This window comes from Eretmochelys imbricata, chromosome 11 (assembly GCF_965152235.1).
Source record: "Eretmochelys imbricata isolate rEreImb1 chromosome 11, rEreImb1.hap1, whole genome shotgun sequence".
Lineage (NCBI taxonomy): Eukaryota > Metazoa > Chordata > Testudines > Cheloniidae > Eretmochelys > Eretmochelys imbricata.
This window is the reverse complement of record NC_135582.1, coordinates 11053102-11068735: the sequence shown is the minus strand read 5'-3', so window position 1 is coordinate 11068735 and position 15634 is coordinate 11053102. Positions and strand designations below refer to the sequence as shown.

Genomic DNA, 15634 nt, shown 5'->3' with positions numbered 1-15634 from the left:
TTACTCTTTTATCAGAATGTTATGTGAAAAATCACCTTTACAACCCAAACTTTGTAATCACATCAAAAAACAGCATCAAGTTTGTTTGACATGGCCCATGTTCCATCAAACCATGTTGACTGTCTTTCATTAAACTACCATTTTTTAATTCTTTACCAGTTGCATCCCATATTAGCCTTTCCATGATTTTGCTTGAGACTGATGTCAGACTAACCAGTCTAGTTGCCCAGATCGTCCCATTTACTTGTTTTAAATAATGGCACAACATTCGCTTTTTTCCATTACTCTGGAGCTCCCCCAGTTTTCCCAGACTTGTTTGTGATGGTTTCTTTTTGTGTCTAGGATTGTGAGTCACCTGATTATCCCCCTTCCTTAGCCAGAGAGAGACTTGCTGGTGCTAAACTGGGTGTCAGCTCCCTGACACACTCACTCTCTTAGTCACTCGGAGAGTCTCCTCAGGGCTCTGCCATCTTACCTTTGCTTGCAGGTTAACACTTGGTGTACTTCAGTCCCTGAGCTCCTCTTCTGAAGTGTCTCCTGGTGGTGTCCAGCCCATGTCACTGGACACTCACAGTAACTATTCCCAAGGGAACAGTATACACACAGCTTCACTGACCAGGTCCCCAGCTTAAGATCAGGTCCTTTATAACACCACAGCATGGAGATATAGTGAAACAATCATACGTTTATCATCAAAGATTAAGATACTGGGTAAGGTTAATGGAAACAGGAATGGTTACATATGAAATAAAAAGTATAACACGCTCCTTGGTGTCTAAACTTAACTTTAACAGGCTAAAATCCTTGTCTGAAATCACCTAAACCTTTCTTCCAGCATCATCAACCCACATGGCTGGATCCACTGTTCATGGGTCCAAAAGCCCTGTCCTTGGTGTGCCCTCCGTGATAGACCAGGACATGTCCTTTTCCTTTCCTCTTATTTTCCCCCAAAGTTAGTGATTTTGTCCCCAGCATCAGTAAAACCCTCTAGGGGCAGGTCTACACTGAAAACTTACATAGCTATATCTCTCAGGGCTGTGAAAACTCGACAACCCTGAGAGAGAAATCTAGGATGCCAACCAAACCTCCAGTGTAGACAGCATCATGCTGACAGACAGATTCTTCTATCAGCCTAGCTACCTGCCTCTTGGGGAGGTGGATTAACTATAGCGATGGGAGAACCTCTCTACACTGATGTGCTAGTGGAGTGGGGGTTTAAGTGGAGACAAAGCCTGTTTTTTCTCTGGTGCCTGTTGCCTTCATGCTGACTTCACATGTCTCTGTTCTTTATTAGCATTCAGTTCTAATCAGTGAAGAGAGGCCTGTTGTGAAACAATACAAGGCTTTATTTATATGTAAATTAGCTAGCTATCCAAACACCCCTGTGCTGAGAGAGAACCTGTCCCTGCTGGTGACTCATACCTTTGATACATACTCTCAGGATATATTTTATGTACATAACTTTTTAAATATCATCAGTACATACATTTCACATTGATATTAATGACACCACCTTTCATTTGATACCTAACAAGACACTATGTGGGAATAATTTACTGCAAAAGCAGTGTGTTAGGTGTAGTGAGTTTGTCAGGCCTATTAGGAGTTGCTGACACAGATCAGTGAAGCCTTGGCCAGCAGGCACCAATGGGCCTCTGTGCCACATTGTTACAAACTAATAGGGATGACTGAGTGAGCTTGGCCAAATCTTTCAATACTTACTGAATGCCAGTGTTCCTGAGAACCCCAGCCGTCAGGCCGACCAAGCACTTACGTGTATATATTGCACCCATATAATACATGCCTTCTTGCTGAATCTTTTGTCAAAGGACATTCCTGAAATCTCAAGCTCAGGTAAGGAAGTCTCCCCATGTGGTCATCTCCCCCCCACACCCCACTTAACTCATCCTACTTTGCTATGCCAATCCTCTATTAGTACGAGGTTCTTAAGTCACCTTATGCCTGTGATGTGAATTAGAGCAGCTGAAGAGCTACTTTCACTTACACCCGGGGCAGGTATTGCAGGATCTGGGAATCACACAATGAGCACCCTGATGGCCTCTTCCGTCTCTCACCACGACTATCCTGTGTCAGGTAGATCCTCGCCACAGGGGAGAATCGACCCCCATATATATCCACTGCCCTCAGCTGGGAAATACACTAACCTGGTTGAATAGTACATTTTTCTGCTGTTCCAATCGGTGCAAACGCTGTAAAATATTCCTGCCACAAAACATGAGTCTCCCTCAACCTATTAATAGAAAGAAATCATTTGCGGCAGCAGGCTTTTTTGTTCACCAAGGCTTTATTATAAATCACCGTTTCCCTATCCCTATGATTTACAGCCAAGGTTAGTGCCTACAGTTTAGATCAGGCATTCAGCAATCTCCAAAGCTCCTGAATTGTGTACGCTGATACATACAGCCTGGCCCCTGTGTATTGCTGGTGTAGCAGAGTAAAGTGGCTAAGAAGTCTGTTATGAATAGTGTGCAAGATAAAGATGTATTTATAAATCAAAATGAGAGGGATCCCTGGTCTCAATACAGCAGAAAATCTTCTGTAAGAAATAAGATTAGGGAACCAAATGTTTTTTCACTATGCTTCTTGGGTTTTGGTGGATTCTATCTCTAATTCTACAGCGATAAGTCAAATAGTCTTCTTAGTTCACGTCTACACTTAAAAGTTAGGTTGAACCAGCTACGTCACTCAAGGGTGTGAAAAATCCACACCCCCTGAGCGATACATTTGCCAAGCTAATCCCTGGTGGGAAGAATTCTTCTGCCGACATAGCTACTGCTTGTCAGGGAGGTTGATTAACTACAGTGATGGGAGAACATCTGTCGTTGTAGCGAGTGTCTACACTGAAGCGTTTGATAGTGGTTTAAGTGTAGACATAGCTTTAGTCTCAGTATAACAAAAATTGCACAATAGTTTAGCACAAAGTATTCAGGGATATTGTAAGGTCTCAGGGTAAGGTTATGTCCTCTGATTTGCTTGTAAAGCACAATGCACACCAGTGGCACCATAATAATAATCATTGATTTATTTCTGTGTAAACAGTTAAAAAAGAAAAGACACTTATATAGGGTGCTCGACACTGAACACTCAATTCATACTACAGCCTAGCCCCAGCAACATGAAACAAACAATCAGACAGGAACTTGCGAGGCAGCTACTCTCAAAAAAGTGCCTTGCCACCCCTTCTTTATAAGAGGAGCATACCCTCCGCCCTCTCCCACAACTCTGTTAAATGAATGTCTCTTGCAGCATACCCAGCACAGTACTAGTAATGCAAACTGGTATCTAAAGTGACCCTTAAAGTTTACTTCAGTGTTTCTCAACCTATTTACCAATGTGGGCCGCATATGCAGCTCTCTCTCTGTTATGTGGGCTACATCCACACAATATATGTACTACCTGTATATGGGCCTGAGGATGTCACATGGGCCACAGCTGTCTGCTGATTGGGCCGCAAGCAGCCTGCGGGCCACAGGTTGAGAACCGCTGGTTTACTTAAAAGAAGTCCCTTCTCCTGCTAATATTCATCTGTATAGTGCTGCCAGGGCACTTGCACTAATGTTATAACACGGTTCAGCGTTGGTAACTGAATGCCTTGCAGGATGGGGTGGGCAGTGCTAACGTGCTTTTAAGGATCCAGAGATATCATACCATACAGCATGTCATGTATAGCAATCACAGGCATTCCTGCCCAAAGTATTCAGAGTCTATTTGAAAATGCAATGAGTGTGTATGACAAATAGAAGGAGGACTGGGGGGAGCACGAGGGTAACAACTATACAATTATGCAGTTAACAACAGTGTGCTTATTCCTGAACCAGTGATGTCAACAGAAGGTTGCCTCCAACTTCAGTGAGTGCAAGACCAGGCCCAACTAGATCATGCCACCACATTGTCGCTACAGCGCAAATTGGTGATTTCTGTTACAACACACTGAAATTTGCAATAATGACAATCATTAAGTAAATTACCATTATTATTATTATTTTATTATTATAAGCTCCTTTTTAATATTAAAGAATTCATGAATTGGGAAGATGGATCCGGTAGTTCAGAAATGTTCTGAAACATGCACAGGCTTTTGCCAAGTGCCTTCCATTGGATTTTAAATCCTGGATGGTCTTCTGAAAATTAACTTTCCCACTGATCTTTACACATAATGTATGTTTAATTCACACTCTCACTTCAAGAGAAATTAATGTAATAGCATCATTCTTCACCTTTCAATGTAACTACTGGCCAGTAATGAAAGACTGTTTAAAAGGATTGTAGCGCCACTCAGTGTTAAAACTGCAGGACTGTAAAGTCCTCAGTGATGTCAAAAAGACTTTTGTGTTACTCCTGAAGAGATCAAACCAAAATATTCACCTTAAATATGTCTGATTTTTTTCCAGTGAGTTCTCTAATGCAACATCAACATGGTGAGTTTCTTTTTTTCACATTTCATGTCCAAAATTGCCTTTTAAAATGTTCACAAAAAATGTAAAAAGAAAAGGAGTACTTGTGGCACCTTAGAGACTAACCAATTTATTTGAGCATGAGCTTTCGTGAGCTACAGCTCACTTCATCGGATGCATACCGTGGAAACTGCAGCAGACTTTATATACACACAGAGAATATGAAACAATACCTCCTCCCACCCCATGTTTGAGTCACAGATAGCAAGGCTTCTGCTAGTTCTTGTCATTGCTCCTATGAGCTGGCACAATAAAGTATAGATACTTCAAAGGTGCTGAATAGTGACCAGGCATGTATGCTTGTTCTTGGAGTGTATTCTGAAAGGGATGATGCCAACTAGCTACTGGTCCAGATTGTAGATTTTGTTTTTTAAAAAAGATTGAAGGTCTTACTTTAATAAATGTTTTCATAATTTTAAATTCAAAAGGGGATTTTTGGGGGGCGGGGGGAAAGAGATTTTAAAATTTCCATAAAGTGTAACTTTTGAATAATTGTAAATGAAAGAGAGAGAGAGAGAGAGAGAGATTGACTAGCTATTAACCACACACACCTTGAAACTAAGCAGTCTAGTTTCACTGTCCAAGCCTAATGGGAAGGGAAAAAAGCATAAATGGTGCTAAGTAAACAAGATTTTTAAAGTTATTTCAGTTTTACCGAGTATAGTGTTGTGTTAGTGGCTTTTTAGAAATAGCTTTTATATTGACAATGTCCCTTTAAGAAGTTTAATCTAATCTCCAGTTTCAGATGTCATATTTGAAACCAATTATCAACTGCAAAGGTTGCAAGCAACCACAAGTATTGTTCAAATGGCGAGTCAGGAAAATTCCCTCTACTGCTCTTGCAAAACAAACATTAGGTTGCACAATCGTGCCTTCAAGAGAGAGATGGAGCTTACAGTTACAGCTATGTTCTTCCTGGTCAGGAGCAGAGGGCTGAGAATATTCACAGGCTTCTGTCTTCTCCTTGACTCTAGCTCCCAGAAAGTGTCGAGAGTGGCACTGAAGATTGTGACCCCTATCGTCATAACTGTTTTTGTCCTGGCATTATATCTGCATGCCCAGCAGGTGGAATCCACAGCAAGGCTCGACTTCCTTTGGAAACTGCAGGTGGGTGGGTGCGATATGTGTTTGCATAATGCATTGAAGTTGTGTTTCATAATGCAAAACTATTGCCCTACAGTGACGGACAGTGTGATCAAATGCCCATGAATTAGAGCTGGACATTGCCTACAATCCGACAGACCAATAGTGCTCTTCACTTCTGTAGCATCTTTCATTCAAGGGTCTTAAAGCACTTGATGTGCCTTATCTACAGGGATGCTATGATGCTTAATTTATTGGGGTAAGCGTTATCCCCATTTTACAGCTGGCTAAACTGAGGCGTAGGCAGGTTAGACCACTTGCCAAAGGTCACATAGCAAGGCACCATTTGTTTTCTTTAACCATGCTGCTGAATTCTGAAATCAGAGGCAGGCAGCAGAAAAAGTCTGTACAGCTTTCAGAAGTTATCAGACATCTCTGCTTCTTTTGGACCTTGATCTCTATGTAAACAAACATAGAAACCACCTCTGAAATCTAAGCAGAAACCAAGTTGGGTAGGCTTTAGTTTGCAGCTTTCAGAGATATGGTTATCGGAGTTTGGGTATATTAACATATTTAGATCCTATGAATGTTTTGTGGCTTAATTTTTTAAAAAGGCTGGGCAATTTGACAATCCCTAATAACACAGCTGGGCCAGCCAGGATAATAACCAAGGTAAATCCATCAGGGTACAAGATGAATGAATGTTTGAAGGACTCACAGTGGAGTTTTCAACTTCGCTCTCACATAAAGCACTGGAGCTGGCTAGATGCTTTATAGTTTTTTCCCTTTTTCAGTCAAATCCTGGCTGTTAGTGGACTCCTGATACCAGACTAAATGGATTAATATTCACATAGCAAGATATCACACTAATAATAATAGGATATTTACATAATGCCACATACAGCTTCAAACTTCTGTACAAGCGTTAACTAATTAGTGCTCCCTTGGCATGTAGGTAAATATTGTTACCTCAAGTTTATAAATGAGGAAACAAAAGAGAGGTGAGGGGACGTGCCCATGGCTGCTCCACGATTCAGAACAGAGCCAAGTTTAGTATTCAGAGTTCCCATCCTGTGCTCAGTCCTTCGATAGTGTTGCTTCTCCAGATGGATCTAAGCATTTTCCATGCAGGAAAGCAGACCTGATTGGCCCTTGTAGATTCCATGTTCCTGTTTTTCGTGTCAGACCTGGAAATATCACATTCCAGAAGTGGCCTTATTTGTATAAATCAGGTTCACAGTGTCAGGAAGCTATCACTGAAGTCCTGGTTTCCAGAGGAGTGAAAGCACACACTACCTGGGACAGCTGTTTGATGTTGCTGTGAGGAGGGTAGTTCAGTGGTTATTGTGTACTTACTGCCTGTACCGATTTCCTTCCTTCCTTTTGTTTTGTGGTTTTTCAGGGGGGTGGGGAGGGAAGAAAGCGATTACCAGATGGTAGTGATGGAAGAGCATCTCCAGTGAAATCAGTGGAGTTCACTGACTGCAAAGCTGGTACTAATTAGGTTTACAAGGAGAACTCAGAAGGATTATCCGTGAAGTCTGAGTCACATAGTGAGCTTATACCAGGGGTCTCAAACACATGGCCTGCGGGCCATATGCGGCCCGCAGGGTTATTTTCTGCGGCCCGCCAGCTCCCCGCGGCACCCCCGCCCACCTAGCATTTACCTAAAGCGGCTCCAGTCCGGGGCGCACCGGGGGCAGGGAAGGCTTCCTCTCTGCCTGCCTGCCCTGCCCCTGCGCCACTCCAGGAAGCGACCAGGACCTGGGGGCCCAGGGGTCTGTGTGTTGCCCTGGCCGCTCCTCCAGGTACCTCCCCCGAAGCTCCCATTGGTCGCGGTTCCCCATTCCCAGCCAATGGGAGCTGCAGGGGAGACACACTGCCCCCCCCTCCCCCCCCGTGCCTGGCCGCTTCCTGGAGCAGCACGTCAGCGGGACAGGCAGGCAGGGAGCCAACCCCTCCTGCAGCTGAACCCCCTGCCCTGAGCTCCCTGCTGCACCCCGGACCCCTCCTGCACCCTGACCCCCTGCCCTGAGCCCCCTAGCACACCCCGCACACCTCCTGCACCCCGACCCCCTGCCTTGAGCCCCCTGCTGCACTTCACACCCCTCCTGCATCCCGACTCCCTGCCCTAAGCCCCCTGCTGCACCCCAACCCTCTGCCCTGAGCCTCCTGCTGCACCCCACAGTCCACCTGCACCCAACCCCCTGCCCTGAGCCCCTGACGCACCCCACCTGCCTCCTGCACCCTAACCCCCGCCCTGAGCCCCCTGCCACACCCTGCACCCCCTGGGAGGGGCAGGGCCTCACAGAAGGGGTGGAGTGGGAGCGGGGCCGGGGCAGCGGGGTGTGGTGGTCAGTGGTGCGGCCCTCAGGCTAATGTACTAGTCCTCATGTGGCCTTCATGGTCATCTGAGTTTGAGACCCCTGGCTTATTCTCTTATTTTATTGTGTCCTCGTCCTATGAAAGTACATCCATCCAATAGGTTCCATTTCATCTAAATCCTAAAATCCATGCACGCTAGGTCAATGTTCAGAAACTAACACCCCTCCACAACCCCTTCCAACTCAACCTCCCATCCACTCAAACATACTCCTCCTCCCCTTCTGAAAATACCTGGGAAAGCAGATAGACTTTGCAGACTGACCTGAAGGTCATCTATTCCAGACTCTGGCAGGTCAGCGCAGAGTGGGCTGGGGATTGCACTCCAATGGTGAAGATCTCCCTTATAATACAGGAACTCTGAACAGGTTCACTGAGAGAGCTATAGACTAGCTTGATTTTGTGTAAGCTCAATTGTAATTACATTTCATGAGCATCCATATGTATTAGCAAACCTCATGCAAACTGAGTTTCCTGGGACAAAGGGTACAATCCTGTGAGGTGCTGATTCTACCTCGGCCCTATTGAAATGATCTCCTCGTGGGAGCTGAGCAGGCTCAAAAACAGGGCAAATGTTTACATCAAGTATGACCATGTTTCTGAAGTGCATTAATATTCTGCTCTCTGGTTCTGTGAGCTCACTTTCAGTTCTCTCTCCTCCCAAGTAGCAACTAGAATGGCCAGCATGATTCTCTTTCTCTTTTCTCAACTAGGCCACTGAAGAGAAAGAGGAAATGGAGGAGCTGCAGGCGTACAATAGACGCCTCCTCCACAACATCTTGCCAAAGGACGTGGCAGCCCATTTCCTGGCACAAGAGCGGCGAAACGATGAGCTGTATTACCAGTCCTGTGAGTGCGTGGCTGTCATGTTTGCCTCCATCAGCAACTTCTCGGAGTTCTACGTGGAGTTAGAGGCAAACAACGAAGGGGTGGAATGTCTGAGGCTCCTCAATGAAATTATTGCAGACTTTGATGAAGTGAGTGAGAGACCGTTAATCTTGCTAGTTCTACTGACAGAGCAAACAGAATCAGTTCAACGCTTCCCTCATGAGAAGGAAGTCAAGCAGCAATGGGACCAGTCCAGTCCTCATCACACACATTCTCAGTCTTTAACCTGTTTTAGTTTAAGGTCACTTTCTTTTCCTTACCCTCTTCTGCAGCAACAAATAATTGTCCTTCCTTTGTGTATTACATATTGTTACCTGGCTGGAGATCCATGGACTCTGACCACAGAGTCACGGACACGCTTGATACAATTTTTCATAGTGGATGTGCCATGCCATACTTCGTTGCTGTAAGGATGAGTTAAACAGCATGTATTAGTGTGCATCAAGTCTTATTCAGTAACTTTGGTCTCTTTCTGTGAAACAGATAATAAGTGAGGATCAATTCCGGCAGCTGGAGAAGATCAAAACCATTGGCAGTACGTACATGGCTGCTTCAGGCCTCAATGACTCTACTTATGACAAGGTGGGAAAAACACACATCAAAGCTCTGGCTGACTTTGCCATGAAGTTAATGGACCAAATGAAGTACATTAATGAGCATTCGTTCAACAACTTCCAGATGAAAATAGGTAACATATTTGGATTGAGGTTACAGAATTAATTTTTATTGATGTTCATTCCAACCTGGCCACTTCATCTAGAGTTAAAAGTGCAGCTTAATTTATATTTAAAAGCTACAAATTCGCTGGTTCCATTGAATCCGGCCTGTTGGGACAGAGAACTAGTTATGATGCTTTTCTTTGGTGAGTCTGTCCAGTTCTTTGAGGACAAGTGTTCACTTATGGAAACCACCACTAGGATTGGCACTAGTAGGGAAGTGATGTTGGCTGCAGCAAGGCCAAAGATTGAACAGTCACAGAGGCTCGTACTGTGTAAAGTTTGAGGCACGCTGGCATCTGGGCAGGACTGGGAATCTTTCATTGTTACTGCCCCGGTACACCTGCTATGTGGACATAGACTTCAGTCTCAAGGCCTGTCATTCTATCACCTGACCTGCACATTAAATTTCCTTTTAAAAATAGCGGAAGACATGAGAAGGAAAAGAATGTGACAACCCCCTAAGGTGATATTTAGGCTAAGGAAATCATCAGGACTCTGTATTATCACATAGAAGACCCCATTTTTCCCCGTGGCATATACTTCTCCCAATCTACCCACAGCTTTAAAAAACAACATATTGCACAGCTGGAAGGTTTTATGGGTTATTTCTGGATTTAAAAAGGGAAATGCCTAGCCTTGGGACATTCATATATGTGCCTGATGAACAGCCTGCTCCCATGACTCCTGGGTGATCATAGAATATCAGGTTTGGAAGGGACCTCAGGAGGTCATCTAGTCCAACCCCCTGCTCAAAGCAGGACCAATCCCCAATTAAATCATCCCAGCCAGGGCTTTGTCAAGCCTGACCTTAAAAACTTCTAAGGAAGGAGATTCTACCACCTCCCTAGGTAACGCATTCCAGTGTTTCACCACCCTCCTAGTGAAAAAGTTTTTCCTAATATCCAACCTAAACCTCCCCCACTGCAACTTGAGACCATTACTCCTTGTCCTGTCCTCCTCTACCACTGAGAATAGTCTAGAACCATTCTCTCTGGAACCACCTCTCAGGTAGTTGAAAGCAGCTATCAAATCCCCCCTCATTCTTCTCTTCCGCAGACTAAACAATCCCAGTTCCCTCAGCCTCTCCTCATAAGTCATGTGTTCCAGACCCCTAATCATTTTTGTTGCCCTTTGCTGGACTCTCTCCAATTTATCCACATCCTTCTTGTAGTGTGGGGCCCAAAACTGGACACAGTACTCCAGATGAGGCCTCACCAATGTCGAATAGAGGGGAACGATCACGTCCCTCAATCTGCTGGCTATGCCCCTACTTATACAACCCAAAATGCCATTGGCCTTCTTGGCAACAAGGGCACACTGCTGACTCATATCCAGCTTCTCGTCCACTGTCACCCCTAGGTCCTTTTCCGCAGAACTGCTGCCTAGCCATTCGGTCCCTAGTCTGTAGCTGTGCATTGGGTTCTTCTGTCCTAAGTGCAGGACCCTGCACTTATCCTTATTGAACCTCATCAGATTTCTTTTGGCCCAATCCTCCAATTTGTCTAGGTCCCTCTGTGTCCTATCCCTGCCCTCCAGCGTATCTACCACTCCTCCCAGTTTAGTATCATCCGCAAATTTGCTGAGAGTGCAATCCACACCATCCTCCAGATCATTTATGAAGATATTGAACAAAACCGGCCCCAGGACCGACCCCTGGGGCACTCCACTTGACACCGGCTGCCAACTAGACATGGAGCCATTGATCACTACGCGTTGAGCCCGACAATCTAGCCAACTTTCTACCCACCTTATAGTGCATTCATCCAGCCCGTACTTCTTTAACTTGCTGACAAGAATACTGTGGGAGACTGTGTCAAAAGCTTTGCTAAACTCAAGAAACAATACATCCACTGCTTTCCCTTCATCCACAGAACCAGTAATCTCATCATAGAAGGCGATTAGATTAGTCAGGCATGACCTTCCCTTGGTGAATCCATGCTGACTGTTCCTGATCACTTTCCTCTCATGTAAGTGCTTCAGGATTGATTCTTTGAGGACCTGCTCCATGATTTTTCCAGGGACTGAAGTGAGGCTGACTGGCCTGTAGTTCCCAGGATCCTCCTTCTTCCCTTTTTTAAAGATGGGTACTACATTAGCCTTTTTCCAGTCATCCGGGACTTCCCCCGTTCGCCACGAGTTTTCAAAGATAATGGCCAATGGCTCTGCAATCACAACCGCCAGTTCCTTTAGCACTCTCGGATGCAACTCATGCAGCCCCATGGACTTGTGCACGTCCAGCTTTTCTAAATAGTCCCTAACCACCTCTTTCTCCACAGAGGGCTGGCCATCTATTCCCCATGTTGTGATGCCCAGCGCAGCAGTCTGGTGATGGTGTATAGACAATGGACCTGAAGCACTGGGGTTTCTTTTCTGTTTCTAGGGTTAAATATTGGTCCTGTGGTAGCCGGGGTAATAGGAGCACGCAAACCTCAATATGACATCTGGGGAAACACAGTCAATGTAGCCAGTCGAATGGACAGTACAGGTGTTCCTGACAGAATTCAGGTGAGTTTTAATTAACATAAAACACAAAATGTATCTTTTAGGGGATTTTCAATCTAACCATCTCATTTCATCACTTTATGCCAAACTTTTAGATAGTAGGTTGAGAGAGGTGAACAAGGGGCCTGAGCACAGTATTGGGAGCCTGGAATCCTGAGTTCTGATCCTGACTCATGTGGTCTTGGGACAATTCATTCATTTCCCTATCTTTCCGTTGGGGGGTTAGTATGTTGTAGGGATGTTGTGAAGGTTATTATTAAAGCACTGGGAGAAGTATAGTAGGAGGCAAATTCTGCCCTGACTTACACCCCATTGACTTTATTGTTGAGCCCCATGCAACTAGATAACATGTTAACACAGAATTATAGCCATATCCTACTCCAAAGGACGTTTTGTTGCCACACAACCTCACTGCTAAAGAAAAGCAAGGAGAATCTTAGAGCTATTTTGGTTTACTAGGACTTGCCTCACAAACTTGTTTCTGTGGCTACTGTTATCTGTTGTAAGCAGCATTTTCCACAAACTACAAAGTCTTTAATTTTCTCTGTCACAATGATGCCCTGTATTCTGTGAGAGTATATATATACTCTTTCTTCAAAACTGTAGAAGGATTTCAGACAGGCATGGCGGTGGGGGCATTTCCCTAGAGAAGCAGAGAGAGAGAGTAGTTTTAAGGTTAATGCAATCTTTCTTATTCTAATCAAGCTCCTTGTTCAGTGTTCAAAGAGAGTGACCTTTCCAGCAATTCATTTCCATTGTCATATGGCACATACAGTCTTGTTTTCTCTTAAACACTGTTGTGTATCATCATTCCTCAGTACCATACTGCAGAGGTATAAAAATCATCAATAAGAGTAAATGATGCCAAATCCAAGTGAGGATTGTGTGTTTTTCAGCTAAACTGAGAGTTAACTGGATCACTATTTATTAAAACTTTTCTACCTAAGAATATCTGTGAGCAGTTTTCTCTCTAGTAAAACAGATTAGACTGGTGACTTTCCAGCCCTATGAAGGTAGACGTGGAAACATATAAACCCAGAGAACAGAGCATGAGAAAACGTTGTAAGGAACAATTCTGCACTGAACAGAGTCTGCGGTAGATCAATCTGCAGTGACCATATTTTAATGAGCTGCATTATGAGCTGATAAATAGATGGGTATGACATATATACAACACAATACTCAAAGGAGAGTTCAGAAAATTATCAGTCACTTTGCCCACACTGATAGTTAACACAATGAGTGCAGTTAGATTTCAGGATCTATCAGGCAATGGAAAATCAGTGGACTCTTGCCAGAGGATGACTGGATCAGCTTTTCTGTGTACAGATGTCAGGTGCTAGGCCCTAAACTGAAAGGATTTGGGGCTAGCTTTTCAGAAGTAGTTAGGTGTCTAGTTGGATTTTCAGAAAAGCAGCCTAAACTGCTTCTTTAGGCAACTAAATATATTTGAAAATTTGAAAATACCCCCTTGAAAATGTTCTTCTATGTAACAAATGGGTATATTTGAATGGCAGCTGCCTTAAACTGCAGAATGAAATGGGATAGTGCCTGAACAATCCTTGTTGTCTTTCACCCAATTTGATCACCTAGTGTGTTTCCAGTTTGATTGATTGTTTGCAGCTTCCTGAGAAATGACATGAGTCATGTATTATCCATTTAAGGGTTTACTTCATAGGGGCCACAATTTAAATGAATTTCCAACCTACTTCCCTAACCGCACCCTACTTTCACAGGAACATTGCCAAGCATTGCGCCTGGGTTCTAGATGCAGTAGCTTAGTACTATGACTAAGGATACGAATCTGTCACAGAGGTCACGGATGCCATTACTTCTTCTGGGACAGGGCTGCTGGAGCAGCAGCAGCTGCCAGAACAGGTGGCCAGCGGCCAGCCCCAGGGTTGCCGGAGCAGTAGCCAGCCCTGAAGCAGTGGCCCCCAAGACAAATGGCAGCAGCTGGCTCTGGGACCACTGGAGCAGCAGCCAGGATGGAGGCTGCCAGAACAGCTAACCAGCGGTCAGCCCTGGTGCCACCAAACAGCTGGCCTGTCAGAGCAGCGGTTGGGGTTGGGTCAGTCCCCCAGGGGCTGGAGCAGCAATGGTCAGCACCTGCCACAGGAGCAGTGCGGGGGCTGGAGCAGCTGCAAGCCTAAGCATTTTTGTTTATTGCCCGCAAGCTGTCCATAACTTTTACTAAAAAAACCTGTGACAGAATCTTAACCTTAACTATGACTAACCTTTTTCATATTGTGATCTGCACCCCACCTCCTTAATGTAAGCAGATACTGGAGACATGAAATGGGATATTTCCTTTCCCCCCTCTGGGATCATGACCTAGCACTTTACCTGGGTTCTAGAGGCAAGCTTATAACTCTGACTTACCTTTTTCATATTGTGATCCCTTGTAGCCTGGCCTCCCCCTCTAGCAAATCAACTTCAGAAGAATAGTGGATTCATGAAATGGAACTACTAGTAATATTTTCTTCCCAGCCTCTAGAATCATGACCCTCAGCTGGAGAGCAGCTGATGTGTCCAATATGACCTTGAAACTCATTGTTTGCAGCTTGTAGTAGTTACATAACTTGTGCTGGCCACCTTCCTATAAACTGGTTGATACAAATAAGAAAATTTTAACAAAACAAAATTAATTGCATGTGCGGATTACATGGCTGAAGAGAGATGGGTAGAGCAAGTTTATCAGTTCTGCTATCACTTCTAATCTATTCTTTCTCTGCAGGTGACCACAGACATGTACCAGGTTTTAGCAGCCAACAGCTATCAGCTGGAATGTCGAGGGGTCGTTAAGGTAAAGGGTAAAGGAGAAATGACCACCTACTTCCTAAACGAAGGGCCACCGCTCAGTTAGCAGCAACCATGGCACAACTTTAAAAATGGTATTTGCATGGAGAAGAATTGCTGTTTAGCTCTGGACCCAAAAATACAGCGCAGTTGCATTTTTTCATGCAACGACTTTAGAGCATGGTTCTGACAAGCAAACAAACTTTAGCCACATGCCATGCAGTGCAGAAGAAAGAAAACACTGTGGATTAATTCCCAGTGGAGTGCTAAATCGACCAAAGATGCACCTCTATGGAATTCCCAGATAAAAGAGATGAATTGGAGCTTTGAAAATGATGCTGCTGCATAGGACATAAGATATTTAAATATTTATTGAAGCAACACAAAATTTTACTTGGTTGAAGGAATGTATGATTCACTACAAAGCATTATTTTGGAAAGGATTTGCACTCCTATAATGTTTCCGTTTCATACGGTCAACTCTTTCAAGTGTACCCCTATTCTTTTATTGGCTGTTTGGATAGGCTTTCAAAATTAAAAGTGACACCCACTAATCTACACAAAAGGCCTTTCAGAACAGCATCGGTAATGTTTTTAAGTTTGAAAAAGACACCTTGCCATATAAAACTGTCCCCTTTCCCTTACATGGCTAACAGACTACTCTTCTGAATAGGACTGGTACACCTAAGATCAAGACGAGGAAACATGGCTCTGCAAACATATTTATTAAATGAAAGTCTTCTGTGCTCTTCTTTGGTATATATACACTATATCAGTTTACATGTG

General features: G+C 44.2%; 1 protein-coding gene across 1 annotated transcript in view; it reads left to right on the top strand.

Moving 5' to 3' along the window:
• Positions 1-15150, top strand: part of ADCY5 (adenylate cyclase 5) — a 336865-nt gene extending 321715 nt beyond the window's left edge. Inside the window, exons 16-21 of the mRNA XM_077829909.1 lie at positions 4413-4439; positions 5450-5582; positions 8654-8917; positions 9312-9516; positions 11928-12052; positions 14787-15150. Coding sequence (XP_077686035.1) covers positions 4413-4439; positions 5450-5582; positions 8654-8917; positions 9312-9516; positions 11928-12052; positions 14787-14915 — 883 coding nt within the window. The 3' untranslated portion in view covers positions 14916-15150. The remainder of the gene's footprint in view (positions 1-4412; positions 4440-5449; positions 5583-8653; positions 8918-9311; positions 9517-11927; positions 12053-14786) is intronic.
• The last annotated feature ends 484 nt before the right edge of the window (positions 15151-15634 follow it).